Source organism: Brachycentrus maculatus, unplaced genomic scaffold (assembly GCF_059751285.1).
Source record: "Brachycentrus maculatus isolate JH-2025_06_01 unplaced genomic scaffold, ASM5975128v1 h1tg001291l, whole genome shotgun sequence".
Classification (NCBI taxonomy): Eukaryota; Metazoa; Arthropoda; class Insecta; order Trichoptera; family Brachycentridae; genus Brachycentrus; species Brachycentrus maculatus.
Window position 1 is genome coordinate 1 of NW_028281960.1, and position 17528 is coordinate 17528.

A 17528-nucleotide genomic window follows, 5' to 3' on the forward strand; every position below is an offset into this window, starting at 1 on the left:
TTGTGTGGTGTGCGCCTATACATATGTATGTGTATATTTATATCTTTATATTTATAAACATACATATATAAATATACATATATATATATATATATATATATATATATATACATATATATATATATATACATATATATATATATATATATATATATATATATATATATATATATATATATATATATATATATATATATATATATATATATATATATATATATATATATATATATATATATATATATATATATATATATATATATATATATATATATATATATATATATATATATATATATATATATATATTTATATATATATATATATATATTTATATATATATATATATATATATATATATATATATATATTATATATATATATATATATATATATATATATATATATATATATATATATATATATATATATATATATATATATATATATATATATATATATATATATATATATATATATATATATATATATATATATATATATATATATATATATATATATATATATATATATATTTATATATATATATAAATAAATATATATATATATATATATATATATATATATATATATAAATATATATATATATATATATATATATATATATATATATATATATATATATATATATATATATATATATATATATATATATATTTATATATGTATATATATATTTAAGTCAAGTACTTAAATATAATATTAAGTACTTGACTTAATTTTTTTATCTTAGTTCACATCGTTTCAACTAGCTTTGACGAGGATTCTTCCTCTTCTTCGAATTCCTTCGACGCCTCACACGGCGATGTGTCCAACTGTGAATTTCAGATTATTTTTTGACATCTCATCAAAGATGAAGACGAATATGGAAGTCTGGGCATTTACGAGGCTGACTACTGTCATAGGCTGGTTTGAATGATCACTTTACACGCGTGTAACAATCACCAATTCTACCCATTATTGACATCCACACTACTCAAATTCTTGGAAGTTCTGTTTGTATAAAACAATTTAGAAACCTTGTTCTTGAATCACTAGAACTTCACTAGAGACATCTTTTGTCATCTATTGGGGTCGTCAGCCCCGTAAATACCCAGACTTCCATATTCGTCTTCATCTTTGATGAGATGTCAAAAAATAATATGAAAATAACTCCTGTGATTGGAGATAATCCAAATTTTGTGAACAAGTATTTGGACACACTAAAAAATTTGTGAATTTCAGAGTCTACTCGATTGTATTTTATTAATAAAAACACATAAAAATAAAATTTGTGACAATTTTTTCGCCTTGTTATGGCACTTTTAAACTAATATGAAGATTAAATGGACTGAGGGTCCTTATATGGCTTGACAATTATAAGTACTTAAGTAACAGATAGTTAATCTAATCTCCAAAAAGAGAAATAGATATTTCTCATCGGGAATATTATATGTATTTGTGACTTATGTATGTAATTTGTTTTTTTTTTTAATGAAATAAATAGTTATAACATGTGCAGTAATAATTTATGGGAGAAAACATTACTTGAGGGTAAGGCCAAGTATTCAAACGGTAATGGGATATGAAAGTACTCACATTCATTTTCAGGGAAAATAGGAATCTTTTATTGAAAGCTGTCCCACCATATGCACAGATCTGATACAGAAGCATCTAGGCTTCTTGACAGATCTCGTCTTGCTAAGCAATTTTTTTTTTGTTTTGAATATTGAAAGCATTAACTTTGTGGATCATATTGATATATTATTTCGAGAAATAAAAATACTTTGTGTTCTGATCCACTCACATTTTTACTAACCAACTAGTTTCGGCAACAACCTGTTGCCCTCTTCAGGGTTTATTTATTACTAAACAGTATTTATTACTGGTAATAAATAAACCCTGAAGAGGGCAACAGGTTGTTGCCAAAACTAGTTGGTTAGTAAAAATGTGAGTGGATCAGAACACAAAGTAATTTTATTTCTCGAAATATATATATATATATATATATATATATATATATATATATATATATATATATATATATTTTAACTAAGTTGCGAAATTTATTGAAAATGTGAAACAATATGAAATTGTTTCCCAATTTTACTGTGAATTGACATTTAAAAGCTTTCAATATACCTGTCACTGCCAATCTAAATAATCATCATCACCAAATTTTCTAGGAGTACCCCAGTGTAGGCAGTGAAAGGGATTAGTGTTTAGTTCAATTAGTCAGCTGGATCCGATTCCGACTTGACGTTGGCCGGTACACAGGCGCCCCCAACCCCGACCAGCACAGCAGACAGACTCGGAACAGTACAAAGACGTTCACAGAGAAAAAAGGAAGAATCTATTGACATGGCAATGTTTTATTTTCTTTTTCCCCCAGCAAATCGCGCTGCACCACGCCCGCTTCCCCTGCCTCGAGTCGAGCTTCGCCAACCCCGCGGCCGTGGTCAGGGTTCGCAACGGCGACTTTTCGACGAGCGACCCCCGGGTGAAGAGGTACGCCCACTGCGTGTACAGCGCCCTGGGTTTGGCCACCCCTGACGGCCGCCTCGACAAGCGGGCCGGCCTGAGGCACATCGATCCCCGCACGGACGCTGCAAAGTTCTCCGCCGCTGTGGACGCCTGCAACGGCCAGTCTGGAAGCTCCGCGGAGGACAAGTTCTGGAATGTTCTCGTCTGCTATAACAAGCAGTATCCTGGAGACATCTACGTTCTTTAACTTTGCAATCGCTAATAGATATCTTACATAAAAAAATACCATCACGTAGTATTTGGACACACTCAAAATGTTGTAAATAAACTAACTGGTCAAATTATAACCTAAAATAATTCAAATAAAAATTATGTTTTCTGGCGCTACTCATATATGTGATTACAATCCAGGATTTGGCATTACAAACTAGTAAAAGAGTTTCTGTTCAAAAAAAAGGTTCTTTTCATCTCACTGATAGATCGCTCACTCCTTTCAAGAACGTCATAAATCAAAAAACTTGATTTTTCAGGAGAACGTTTTTAATGTTTAAAAATATAACACGTTTTAAAAATAAATATCAATCCACTTATTGAACTTTTTTCTGTACAACACATCTTTTTAGGTAAACCCCGAATGTTTTCTCTCCATTTGAAAAATATTTAATTTATTTAAGAAAAATAATTAAACAATACCTTTTCTTCAACATCCAAAACCAACATTTTCTTCCTTGTAGCGGGTAAATATTAAGTTAAAAATATACCTCTTTTGCTGGGATATAGTACATTTTTTGGGCATTCCGAAAAAATACACAACTGAAAATCGACGATTTTTGATTTACGACGTTCTTGAAAGGAGTGAGCGAGATGTCTCTAGTGAAGTTCTAGTGATTCAAGAACAATGTTTCAAAATTGGTTCATTTATAAAGAACATCCAAGAATTTGAGTAGTGTGGTTGTCAATATTGTGTATAATTGGTGAAAGTTAAAAGTGTGTAAAGTAATCGCTTAAACCAGCCTATGACGGTTGTCAGCCCCGTAAATTCCAAATTTTTGTTAGCTTATAATTTCTCATTGCAAATAAATTATTATTCATAATTTTCTTTGTGTATTATTCTATTTAGCTGTCATCTGTTTTTGCAGTAATAAATTATATAAAATTAAATCATCGATATTATTTTATGTGCACGTCATTATTTAATATTCAATATCAGAGTCCACAAGAATTACCAGAGGGCACAAAAACATGAATATTTAATTGACACAACAAAAACAACACAATATCCCGACATGGAAATAAAATACAAATATCGAAATCTAAACATTTATGTGAGCAAAGTACATACTTTACAATGTATATTATTATGATTTGTTTTTTGACATCTCAACAAGGATGAAGAAGAATATGGAAGTATGGGCATTTACAGGTTTAAGTGATCACATTACATACGTGTAACATTTACAAATTCTACCCATATTTTATTTATTGTTCGGCATTAACTTTGTGGTAAGACATGTTACAATGATTAAAGAAAACACTTCGTTTTTTACCACTTGAGTTTTATTATAGACTACATGTTTCAGAAGTTAAACTTCCATCATTCAGGTCTGTATAGTAACTAAAATATAAAATATAAATATATCACTCATTTCACTCTCATAAATTAAAATTATTACACCTTGTTCCATATAAAGACCAAATTATGAATTATCTTGAAAATTTAGAAATGCAAAAAAACCTGAATTCTAATAATAATTTATTGAATAATATATTGTTTCAAAATTCTTCGCCATTGCTTTCCATTTTTCCTTTGTTTTCAAACTCCGTCCCTTGACTAACCCCTTCCCCTTACTTTCCCCTCTCCTTATTTATAGAACAATTTTATATTTTATATTTTAGTTATTATACAGACCTGAATGATGGAAGGTTCACTTCTGAAACATGTAGTCTATAATAAAACTCAAGTGGTAAAAAACGAAGTGTTTTCTTAAATCATTGTAATTCTACCCATGATTCTACGTCCTTCAGGGTTTCCTTGAAGGGTGATACGTGGAAGTCTGTCTTCTGGCATTCTGTTAACATGCTCATTCCAGTATCGCCTTTGTCGTCCCCAACTCACGATATCCTCCGTCTTACACATGCTCCAGATATCACTGTTTCTTACGCGGTCTCGCAACGTGTTACATCTTTACAATGTATATTATTATGATTCCAATTTGTTTTTTTAAATCTCAACACGGATGAAGAAGAATATGGAAGTGATCACATTACATACGTGTAACATTTACTAATTCTACCCATGATTGACAACCACACTCTCTATTTTTGGAACTCCTAGATATATTGATCAATCTCATGACACATATGAGTACAAATGTGTTCAGAACAGTATGTTGGATAGGGAACGATTTTATTAAGAGACTCCTGAACATATTCTTCTTTATCTATGTGAAGACTCCTCAATGGAAGAAACCCAGCTTTAAGAACACGTTATATATATATATATATATATATATATATATATAATATTATATATATATATATATATATATATATATATATATATATATATATAATATATTATATATATATATATATATATATATATATATATATATATATATATATATATATATATATATATATATATATATATATATATATATATATATATATATATATATATATATATATATATATATATATATATATATATATATATATATATATATATATATATATATATATGTATATATATATATATATATATTTATATATACGTCTGCTCTTTAACTAAATATGAGCTGAAAATTATAAAAGCAATCCTCAAAAAAATTGTTTATTGTGCCACTAAACTTATATAAGTGGCAAAGAAATGTAACATACATGAAAATACATATGTTCGTATTTATATAAGCCCCAAGTTGAAAATATGTATAGACGACACAGCTTAGTGAGAAATTTAATTTCGTGCAGATAAGTCTCTAGTAGCTTGTAGCGTGATTTTCAATATGAAACCATTTATTATATTTATTTTTAGTGTAGCAACCTTAATTTCTTGTACTGAGGTAAAATATTTTAGATTTATGTTATACATTTCGCTCACTCCTTTCAAGAACGTCATAAATCAAAAAACGTCAATTTTCAGTTGTGCATGTTTACGGCATGCCCCGAAAATGTACTATATCCCAGCAAAAGCGGCATATTTTTAACCTAATATTTATATTTTATATATTTACTAGCTACAGGGCAGAAAGTGTTGTTTTTGCATTTTTAAGACAAGGTATTGTTTAATATTATTTTTTTAAATAAACTAGTTATTTGCAAATGAAGAAAAAACCTTTTTTTCTTTTTTTTGAAAAAAAAAACAGGTTTTTCAACAAATCTTGATATTTATTTTGAACATTGTATTATATTTTTAAACTTCAAAAACGTTCTCCTGAAAAATCAAGTTATTTTATTTATTACGTTCTTGAAAGGAGTTAGCGGTATAAAGTATATATATATATATATATATATATATATATATATATATATATATATATATATATATATATATATATATATATATATATATATATATATATATATATATTAATATATATATATATATATATATATATATATATATATATATATATATATATATATATATATATATATATATATATATATATATATATATATATATATATATATATATATATATATATATATATATATATATATATATATATATATATATATATATATATATATATATATATATATATATATATATATATATATATATATATATATATATATATATATATACATATATATATATATATATATACATCTTTCAAACTGTTTTCTTTTTAATATAAAGCATAAGTATGAAAATCATTTTGTATTTATTAAATATTATTACATGAATTAAAAATCAACAATAAAAATTACCAATAAAGTTTTGACAAGAGTCATAATAATTCATGATCGCATTTAAATCAGGCCATAGAAAATTTCAAAAAGTAATATTTGTACAAATATTTTACATCCAGACAGTAAAAATATTATGGTTTTCAGGGGTTCCTTACCATTGCTCAGCTAGAATTGATCGTCAAGACTCGATCTGACTGCGCAGCATCCACGAAAGCGGAACTATACCTGATCGAGAGGGTGCGCAATGACGATTTCTCCGTCTGTAACTCCAAAATAAAAGAGTATGCGTACTGCGTCTACCAGACTCTTGGCCTGCTGACGGTTGATGGGAAACTTGACTTGATTGCTGGGGTCAACATGCTTCCAGGAGAGACCAACCCCTTGACTTTCATAGCTGTTGCGGAGGCTTGCAACAACAGGTTTGGGTTCACCAGGCCTGCCAAACTGTGGAGTATCTTGGTCTGCTACAATAGGAAGTTTCCGGGAGATGTATTCGTCCTGTAATTTAATCTTGTTCATATTTTTTCAACCCTAAATTACGGGACATTCGTAAAAATTACGAAAGATAACCTTTTTTTTCAATTGTTAATAAAGATATTTAGAATATTAAAAGCATTTTATTAAAATTAAACACTTGAATATACCACTTTAATGAGTTTTATTTCTATTTACGACTAGTTTCGAAAACGACAGACGTTTTCATCTTCTGGTACAAATTAAAACAGTTTTAATTTGTACCAGAAGATGAAAACATCTGTCGTTTTCGCAACTAGCCTTAAATAGAAATAAAACTCATTAAACTGGTTTAATCAAGTTCTTAATTTTAATAAAATATTCATGTCCTTCCACAAAGTTGATACAACGGGACCACAACCCGACACAATATAACACTATCCTTATCATTCATAGTTCATTTTGTACAATACCCTTTTAATAAACACTAGTTCATTAAAAACCGAATAATTAATAAAAACCTAATAATTAACAAAACTAAATTTAACATCAAGTTCACACAAGTTTTAAAATATTCCCATTGAGATTCATTTGTCTGCTGTTTCTCTTTAAAAACAAATGTTGTACATATGTCAGACTGTTATTTTTTTATTTAAGTGACCTGATAATGGAATGATTATTCCAACACCGGTGGTCACGGTCACGTTAAATAAATTGGTATTATACAAAGTGAACGTCAAATGAAAAGGAGTGTTACACCTATTTATTACTACTGGAGTATTATATTTAGTTTTTTAATGACTAGTATCGGAAGCTACAGATGCCTCCAAAACTAGTCGTTAAAAAAATATAATACCCAAGTGGTAAAAAAATATTTTTATTTAAAATTTAAACATGTGTTACCGCAAAGTGAATGCCGAAGCAATAAATAAAATGACTATATTCTCCATGGTTTTTTGTCCACTTTCGGATGACACTTCTACTGCTAGACTGCGGTCCATACGAGATGTCATGTCTTTGCCAACTTTATAGCTATTTTGCATCAGCGTTGTTAATTTTTTCGTACACTTTCGAAGCGTAAGGGCCAGCACGCTCGGCTACCGTACTTGGTAAAATATGACTTTTTCCTACTGTCGTAAATTTTACGATAGTCTCGTATTAAGGTACTTTTAAACAAGTTCCGCGGTGTATGGTTTAATGAGTAGCAAATAAATATCTTACTTTGGAATTTATACAAATAATTAGACAAGGTAGCATTTTTTTAATGTATTTTTTAAGGAATTATTATCGTGTGTATTTGAGGGAGCATTATATAAAATTGTTTTATTTTTATGGTAATGTTAATAAATAATTATGAGAAGAAAAAAATTTTTTTTTTTATCCAATACTTTTATTTTATTTTCATACAATCAGAGGGTTTTTTAACATTAAAAAACATAATTTCAATTTACTGATGTATTAATTAAGCAAATAATTTATATTTTATCAAATATTTATGAAAATTACAAATTAATTATAGTAAGGAAGGCAAAGGGAGAAGGGAGTTTAGGGAAAGAGGTAGAGGTATAAGCTAAGGGATTATGTTAGATGGGCAGTAAGGATTCTAATGATTGACAGTATAGCCAATCTGGCAGTGCACAACGGAGTCCTAGTTCCAACTCTAATGTATGGAAGTGAAACATGGAGTTGGCAAAAGAAGGATGAAACTAGACTGAATGCAGTCGAAATGCGATCTCTCAGAAAAATGTGCGACAAAACGATGTATGATAGATGTGCGAATAGTGAAATAAGGAAGGAATGCAAAGCTGAGATAAGCATTATCGAAAAAATTAAGAAAGGTGTGTTGAGATGGTTTGGACATGTAGAACGAATGTGTGAGGAAAGAACGGTAAAACAAATTTATGAGGCGAATGTTAGTGGGAAAAAAAGCAGAGGAAGACCGAAAAAAACATGGCACGATTAGGTATGCTAAATACTTGAAAGTGGTCAGGTTAGGAGTCGTAACAATCGGCGGGTATGTATGAGGAGATGCATGAACGTGGAAGAGGCGAAGAATGTTTGCAAGGACAGAGTGGTGTGGTGCTCTATTCTCTCTGCCTACCCCTGCGGTAAGCGGCGTGATGGTTAGTTAGTTAGTTAGTTAGACAGTATAATATAACATTTATGAATGAATTCCAAAATTTGGGTAGCATGGTTGTCAATCATGGGTAAAATGGTGAATGTTACACGTGTGTACAGTGATCACTTGACCAGGCTATGACTAGTCATAAGCCGTGTTTCCTTCCCAGACTTTCCTATTCTTCCTCATCATTGTTGAGATGTCAAAAGATATAAAATAACCCGTCGAGAAACCCAGATCTGTGAACAAGTATTTCGACCCACTCATTTTTTTATTGAAATATGTATTTACAACATTTTGAGTGTGTCCAAATACTTGTTCACAAAATCTGGATTATCTCCAATTACAGGAGTTATTTTCATATTATTTTTTGACATCTCATCAAAGATGAAGAAGAATATGGAAGTCTGGGCATTTACGGGGCTGACGACCGTCATAGGCTGGCGTTTCTCATGTGTGTGATTATAATCCAGGATTCGGACCTCACATACTAATATAAGAGCTTCTGCTTAGTAAAAAGCTTCTTTACATCTCACCAATAGATGTCTCTAGTGAAGTTCTAGTGATTTAAGAACAAGGTTTCTAAATTGGTTCATATATATACAGAACTTCCAAGAATTTGAGTAGTGTGGTTGTCAATAATGGGTAGAATTGGTGAATGTTACACGCGTGTAAAGTGGTCACTTAAACCAGCCTATGACGGTCGTCAGCCCCGTAAATGCCCAGACTTCCATATTCTTCTTCATCTTTGATGAGATGTCAAAAAATAATATGAAATATGTATTTGTTTACTATACATTTATTTACAACATTTTGAGTATGTCCAAATACTTAATAAATAAAAAAAATTAAAAAAAAACTATACATTTATATTCATATGAATACATGAATACAAATATTTAAAATTTTAAAAACATAATTATCTTTTTTTTTGTTGCTGAAACTCACCAAGCTACCTTGTGCGTCTTGTTCCCATTTTCAATATTTTTGTGGATTTTACACCCAAGAGTTTATTCCATATCTTAAAAAGGATAAATAATCGCTTGGGCAGGAGGGAAATCGCTGTCGTGGACCCTATTAGTGGTGTTACAACTGCTAGTAGTATCTCTTTGGAAAAACTTGGATCTCATATCGCTCACTCCTTTCAACAACGTCATATATCAAAAATCGTCAATTTTCAGTTATGCCTTTTTTCGGAATACCCAGAAAATGTAATATATCCCAGCAAAAGCGGCTAATTTTTAACTTAATATTTACCCGGTACAGGGCAGAAAGTGTTGTTTTTGCATTTTGAAGAAAGGTATTATTGAATTATTTGTTTAAACATACTAAATATTTTTCAAATAGAGAAAAAATTCAGGTTTTACCTAAAATGATCGTTGCACAGCAAAAAGTTCAATAAGTGGGTTGGTATTTATTTTTAATACATTGTATTATATCTTCAAACTTTTAAAACGATCTCCTGAAAAATGAAGTTTCTTTTTATATATGACGTTGTTGAAACGAGTGAGCGATATGGCTAGGGGACCAAAGTGTTTTAAGAAGGTGCTGATCAACTGACCTGTTTCTTTCAACAAGACGAGAGAATCACAAAGATTTTTTTTTTTATTCTTCATCTTATTATTTTTTGTAATTATATTATTATTATTCTTTTTAAAGATCCTCAGGATCTGTCTGTACCTTCGACTTCGTCTCCGCCTGTCGCTCTTAGGATGTTGACTCCCAGCTGTCTTTCCATCTTTTCGGAGGTCTGCCTGGGGGTCTGCGTCCTTGAAGGGCGATTCGTGGAAGTCTGTTTTCTGGAATTCTGTTAACATGCTCATTCCAGTATCGCCTTCGTTGTCGTCCCGAACTCACGATATCCTCCGTCTTACAGATGCTCCAGATATCACTGTTTCTTACGCGGTTTCGCAACGTGTTTCCGGTTATAGATCGGAGACTTTGCATCTCTGAGATTCGAAGTAGAGATTTTGTTCTAGAAGTATCTGCTCTTGCTGAATTCATTTTATTTATTAATTTATTTAAATTATCCCGACAATTTAGAATAACATATTATTTTCGTATAAAAAAATGTTTCTGCGTAAAAAATTGTTATGACAAGTTGATAATAGATATACTAAAAACTATTTATTCGTTACTCTCAAAAATAGGTATCAAGGTTCAACTGATAAATTATGTAGGCAAACACGTAAAGAAATAGAAAAAAGTCATTTTGATACGGAATTATGTTTTTTTTCTAAAGCCAAGATCGTCACAACTCGTAGGTTCGTAGGTGAAAAAAAAAACATTTTGTTATTTTTCCTATACATTTTTTCAGACCAACGTACAGTGAGGAATTGGGATGCGAATTTTGATTTTTGAAAATTCTACTTAAGTAATCTAAGTGTCCGCTTCCGTAGTGTGATGGTCAGCACACTCGACTACTGTATAGGAGGTCCCGGGTTCTTTATTCTGGGTATTTATTTTTACCCTTACCCGCATGAATCTGGAAGACGCAAAGGATGTTTGCAAAACATATTGGTGTGGCGTTTTTTTATCTGCCCAGCTCTGCAAAAAAGTAGTGTGATGGCTAGTTATTTGCTTCATAAAAAGAGTAGGTAATTATAATTCATTGTAAATTATGTAGATACATTTGATAAAGCTGATAAACCTTTGAAAACCGTAAAAACAACATTTTAAAAAATGTCCTACAAAAAAAGCATACACGCAAACATTTTGCAAACGCATTTTGTATTGAAAATGAACTTTGATTATCATTTTTTTATTATAAGCTGATTAAATGTGTTGATTTTTTTTAAAATCATTCGGCTTAAACCATCACGTAGTTGAATAAGAACGTCATTAAACGAAATCGTATATAAAGCTTGAAAATTTCAAAAAATATCATCAGTTACTTCTACGTAGTCTAATCAACCATTCAACATGAAGTCCGCTATTATCTTGTTGGTGATTTCAAGCATTTTTGCTTTGGGGATGGTAAGACATTTTTCATATCAACATTAAGATTCAAAAATAAAATTAAAACTATTTTAATATCAATTTACATTTCGTAGATACTGTTGAATGGAACTACTTTTTAATGATTCGTATATTCTCGATTCTAAAGATATCGACGATTCATTGGGTGTATTTCCTTATCTCCCCTTCATTATTTATTGATTTATTGTATATTCAAATAAAAAAAAACCCAAACACTTGTTTTATACTACTTTCGAGTTTATTAATCTATACACGACTAGTTTCGGACACTACAGATGTTCTCATCATACTGAGTTGAAAAACAGTTGAACAGGTGAAAAGTCATACTGACTTTCTCAACATTGAGAATGCCTTGTGTTCCTCGATCTTCCTCAGCTCCTTTTCCTAACTACATTTGCCTAATAAATTTGTTTTACCGTTCTTCCTACACTCATTCGATCAACACGTCTAAACCATCTCAACACACCTTTCTGAATTTTATCGACAATGCTTCTCTGAGCTTTATTTTTTCATTATTTCCCCATTGGAAGATTTACTCCATTGTGTACTGTTAGTTTAGTTTTCTTAAACTTTTCTCGAACCATAATTTCAGTAAATTACGTATTTACTCCTTTTTGTTTTAACAATAGACTTGTGTATAATAAAAACATATAATTTTTTAGTCTTCCTCTAGATGTCTTCCTCGAAAGACGTCAAGAGAAATACCAAAAAGTTATGGTCATAGATGCTACATAAAAATAGCATGATTCGAAGACATGTCCTATCCAAGAAGGGTGAAAAGCCATAAAAAAGAAGAAGAAGAAGACATGGCCTAGGTGACGTTGTATATGATAGAAGGACCAACGACCTGAGGACGAAGAGCGCTCACCCCAACGGCCTACAAAGACAATAAGTTTGAATGGAATCAAAAATAATATAACAGACTGTTTTTCATTTTTGTTTTTAGGGCCAAACAATCTTACAATGGGCGAAGATTTTAACAGCGCGTGGAGCCTGCGAGGCTAGCTCAGGAATCACTGATCCAACACTCGCCAATATCCGTGCGGGAACTTTGAATGTCACAGACACTCCGTCACAATTGTACTCCTTCTGCGTCTACAAAGCTCTTAACCTCGTGAATACTGCCGGAACTGTGAACGCCACAGCTGTAGCAGAAATGCTTCCCTCTACCATCGATGAAGCCACATTTACCGCCGATGTAGAGACCTGTAATTCCAAGTTCTGCGTCACCCCAGTGTGGAGACTGTGGAGCGTTCTCAAGTGCCTGGCTGCTATAGATCCTGACTACACATTCGTGCTGTAATTCCCTATACTGCGAACATGTCATTCTCGTTCGGGCCAACTCACAAATTTCAGGACATTTTAATTTTCAAACCTTCTTATTTCTTAATCATATGAATTTCTTAGAACAGAAAAGAACTCCACCCATTTTGACCAATCTTACAATTCATGATTCTGTACTTAAAAATTGAGTGAGCACATCCAACTCTACGATCAATATTGCTATATTTGTGATATTTTCTTGAACGAGAGCAATACATGATGCCTACCACGTCGATATAACTTGTAATATAATACCTTCTCCCTCAAAAAGTACAATACCAACGTTTATCCTAAAATCAAGGACTACCGCTGAAATATTTTTTTCAGTTTTTCATAAAAGTCCCGTTACCGGATATTTTGTATGTGCAAGTTATTTCGACGAATGAAGTTTCTTTATATTGAGGTATTTGGCTGATTCCTTTCCTTTTTAATGTATTAGTTTAGTTTAGCAATTTATATTTATTTGATTAGCAAATAAATTTTCAACGAGCATCCACAACTTTTGTTTTATTATTCAAACACCCTGTTATCATTTTTCCATTTTTGACTGTTTATTTAATAAAATACATGCACATACATTACATTGCTGATAAATAACTATGCACATGCCTACCCAAAAAAAAGTGCATCAAAGAAGGTTGTGAAATTACATATTATTATTCATTAATAAATTTCGTGACATAACACTATTTTATTTTTATTTTAGAAGCTATTTTTTATTAAATAAATAAAAAATTAACACAAGTACACTTTTTGAAGTTCTGTTTCAAGTTTCAAGTTTTAACTTTCTAACTAACCATCATGCTGCTTGCTCGCAGGGGTATGCAGAGATAATAGAACGCCAAACCAATCTGTCATTACAAACAATCTCGTCATGCATACCTCATATAAGAAAGATCAGTAAAATAACATTTTTGGCAAATGTAGTTAAAATATGAGTAGAAGAACACCGATAAAAACTTGGCACAATAAGAATTTTAAAAACTTTTAAAGAAAACATTTTGTGGTGACTAATTGCTCTCGCGTTCTTCCCCGTAGAAGCAACTAAAATATATTTTTTTCATTAATTGATTCGGCATTCATTTTGTATTAATCAACTCATTTTTAATTTTAGTTTTACTTGCTAAAAAACCACTTATTTCTAAAATCTGTTGACACGTGTTTCGATGCAATCCGCATCATTTTCAAATAGCAAACAGTGTTTGAAAATAATACGGAATGCATCCAAACACGTTTCATAATAGATTTTAAGAAATACTACCAAGTACGTAATAAATTATAAATAAAATAAAAATTAAAAAGGATACTCCTATATATATGGACAAAAAACTCTCGTATCTATGCAAGAAAATGCGACAAAGCAGGCCGTATATCAATAACTTCAAAAGAGGATCTCAAGAAAATTACATAGCGATTACTGCCTTCCCACTCCAACAAACTCTACTTTATAAGTATCCTAGTGCAAGCTCATTCCACATCTCACCACTCTTAAACATACAGAATCTTATTCCATATAAATACATCACACAACACACCTTATTCATATCTCTTACAACGCTTGGTGCTCAAAAACTTATGGCCGCTCTGTGCTGGCTCTCCATCGGAGGCTCCCAAAAGATCAATATTTTAACACAATCATACCTCTCAATTAATTTCTTTAATATTTTCAGTGTGTCAAACCGCAATTATGGCTGCAAGCAATCTTAAAATCTATCACGCCTTAAGTATATATTATTAAAATGTACGTGGTTTGAGAACCAAACTTCTTGAATTTTCACAAAATGTACTTAATAATGACTATGACATAATTGCGGTCACAGAGAGCTGGCTTACTGATAGCATATCTGATTCCGAAATATGAGACGAACGCTTTGATCTGTTTCGTTGTGACCGTGATAAGACTGTAACTGGACATTCTCGTGGAGGTGGGGTCTTCATTGCAGTGCGACGTACAATTCGTGCCCAAATTAACGTCAACTGGAAGTGCGAGGCTGAATGTACTTGGATAACCATTCCTTCGGATAACTTTAACCATAATAGTCAACTTCACAAGTCTTGTATTTATATACCTGGAGGTCCCACTCATGCTTCTCAGTTACATTATTTATGTGATTTGGTGGGCCAGCTCACTGTAGACAAAAAAATGATCGGTTCTTGGTGATGGGAGATTTCAATTTACCACATATTGTCTGGGAACGAGATCCTGTCGCGTTATCCCTTATACCGCATGCTATAGGTAGTGCAGATTGTATACTGAGTGAGTGCATATCATTGTCTGGTTTGCATCAGTACAATAGCATAGTGAACTCAAATGGCAGGATTCTTGACTTAATGCTTAGCAACACGGAATTGAAAGTACATCGTAGCGATTTCACTTTTGTGAAGGAGGATTGTCATCATCCGGCACTAGCTGTGGAATTGAGTACACCAGTCACCCGTTCTCTTCCCGAAGTGGGACGTGTTACGTACAACTTTAGACGCGCGCAATATGAATCTATTAACAATTCTCCGTCAACTATAAACTGGGAACATAAATTTACCAATTGTGAATGTGTAAACTCCGCTGTTGCAGAATTTTATTTGGTAATAAATAATGTTCTGGATGAATTTGCACCATCTAAAACTGTAAAAAACAACTCATATCCGCTTTGGTATAGTTTTTCGTTCATAAAAATAATCAAAGAAAAATCAAAATATCATAATAAGTGGAAAAAATTCAAGAAAAAATTCAAAAATTCAATAATTCATAATTGATTGTGAAAAAGCCATCATTGACGACCCAAAATCATTCTGGTCTTATATCAAGGGTAAACGTAACTCTAACAACATTCCATTGAATTTGCAGTATCAAAACCATATATCAAACAATGCCCAGGAAGTAGTTGACAACTTCTCAAGATATTTTAATTCAGTCTATACCCAAAGTAACTCGGTCGATAAGGCCTCTACTGACTCTACATTCTCTGAGCGTTTATGTAATATTAAATCATCAATCTATGCCTCTCCTGATGACGTACTCAAAATTATTACTGAATTGGATGCTAGCAAAGGTGCTGGAAGTGATGATACTCCGCCTTTATTTGTTGTTAAATGTGCAAGTCAACTCGCTTTACCTCTTTCTAACTTAGCCCTGTTCACGACAGATATTACTGAATATATGGCCGGAGGATTGCAAGCTGACGTGATATACACGGATTATTCTAAGGCATTTGACCGTGTTGATCATTTGTTAATTATAAAAAAAAAATTGAAAGGAATTGATATATGTAATGATCTTTTAGGTTGGTTAAGGTCTTATATAAGCAATAAAAGTCAAGCAGTCGTAGTTGGGGGTCATACTTCTGAGTTTTCGTTGCTTCCTTCAGGCGTCCCCCAAGGTAGCCACCTAGGGCCACTTACTTAATTGTTATTAACTGTACTACGTAATTGTTTTATTAACTGTAAATTCATAATGTATGCTGACGATATGAAGGTGTACTTAAACATTCGAGATACTTATGGCTGTCATAGAATGCAAGAAGATCTAAATAGATTATCCGTGTTCTGTAAAAATAATATGTTATCTCCTAATCCGGATAAATGTTTGAAGATTTCATTCAACAGAAAAAAACGCTATCAGTTACAATTACAACTTAAATAATACTAATATTAAATCTGTTTCAATAATTCGAGATCTAGGTGTAATACTCGATGAAAAATTAACTTTTAATCATAACATTGAGAGCATAACCAACAAAGCACTCGGAACACTTGGATTTATATTACGCACAATTAAACCGTTTAATAAAACGATCACTCTTAAAACTGTATATTTTTCTTATGTGCGTAGTTTACTTGAATTTTCGTCGCCAATTTGGTCTCCTTCTCATAAAAATCACTCTGATAAAATTGAAAGAATACAAAAAAAATCGTAAAAATCTTAAATCGTAAAGAACATCTTTTTTTGCCGTACCGCGAAGCGTGCTCATTCCATAAAATCCAAACTCTTGCTGATAGACGTACGATAGCCGATATGGTTTTACTGGCTAATATCCTTTCTGATAAAATAGATTCACCAGAACTGGTTACCTCCATCCATTTTAGGGTACCGCAGAGGCAAACGCGTTATAATCAACTTTTTCATGTACCTAAATGTAATACTGATTTTTCCAGATACACTATAATTAACCGCATTATGGATACTTATTATAAAATGTTTAATGACGTAGATATATTTGGGAAAAGCACTAATTCCATTAAAAATGACATA

The 17528-nt window shown here is 31.2% G+C and overlaps 3 protein-coding genes and 1 long non-coding RNA gene across 4 annotated transcripts; 3 read left to right on the plus strand and 1 right to left on the minus strand.

The window, feature by feature from the left end:
* Positions 1-2277: 2277 nt before the first annotated feature.
* LOC148299178 (general odorant-binding protein 56d-like) lies at positions 2278-3578 on the plus strand (the record flags this gene model as incomplete). Its single annotated transcript, XM_088276321.1, has 1 exon — positions 2278-3578. A coding segment is annotated over one exon (454 nt), but the record flags the coding sequence as incomplete, so codon positions are not given.
* Positions 3579-5433: 1855 nt separating this feature from the next.
* On the plus strand, positions 5434-8226 carry LOC148299179 (uncharacterized). The gene is made up of 2 exons (XM_088276311.1): positions 5434-5549; positions 6550-8226. Exons 1-2 carry the CDS (start codon positions 5493-5495, stop codon positions 6907-6909), a joined length of 417 nt encoding a protein of 138 aa, XP_088132437.1. The 5' UTR covers positions 5434-5492; the 3' UTR covers positions 6910-8226.
* LOC148299180 (uncharacterized) lies at positions 8227-10991 on the minus strand. Its single transcript, XR_015839110.1, has 2 exons — positions 10658-10991; positions 8227-9216 (listed from the first exon to the last, which is right to left on the minus strand). It is a non-coding gene; the product is annotated as an uncharacterized LOC148299180 (long non-coding RNA).
* Positions 10992-11859: 868 nt separating this feature from the next.
* Positions 11860-13778, plus strand: LOC148299181 (uncharacterized). Its single transcript, XM_088276312.1, has 2 exons — positions 11860-11953; positions 12903-13778. Exons 1-2 carry the CDS (start codon positions 11900-11902, stop codon positions 13257-13259), a joined length of 411 nt encoding a protein of 136 aa, XP_088132438.1. The 5' UTR covers positions 11860-11899; the 3' UTR covers positions 13260-13778.
* Positions 13779-17528: the final 3750 nt, after the last annotated feature.

Excerpts from the sequence above, each read along its gene's own strand:
- LOC148299179 (XM_088276311.1), top strand. The coding sequence starts at position 5,493 with ATGAAACCATTTATTATATTTATTTTTAGTGTAGCAACCTTAATTTCT. Across the intron at positions 5,550-6,549 it reads CCTTAATTTCTTGTACTGAG|GGGTTCCTTACCATTGCTCA; the intron begins GTAAAATATTTT and ends TATGGTTTTCAG.
- LOC148299181 (XM_088276312.1), top strand. The coding sequence starts at position 11,900 with ATGAAGTCCGCTATTATCTTGTTGGTGATTTCAAGCATTTTTGCTTTG. Across the intron at positions 11,954-12,902 it reads GCATTTTTGCTTTGGGGATG|GGCCAAACAATCTTACAATG; the intron begins GTAAGACATTTT and ends TTTTGTTTTTAG.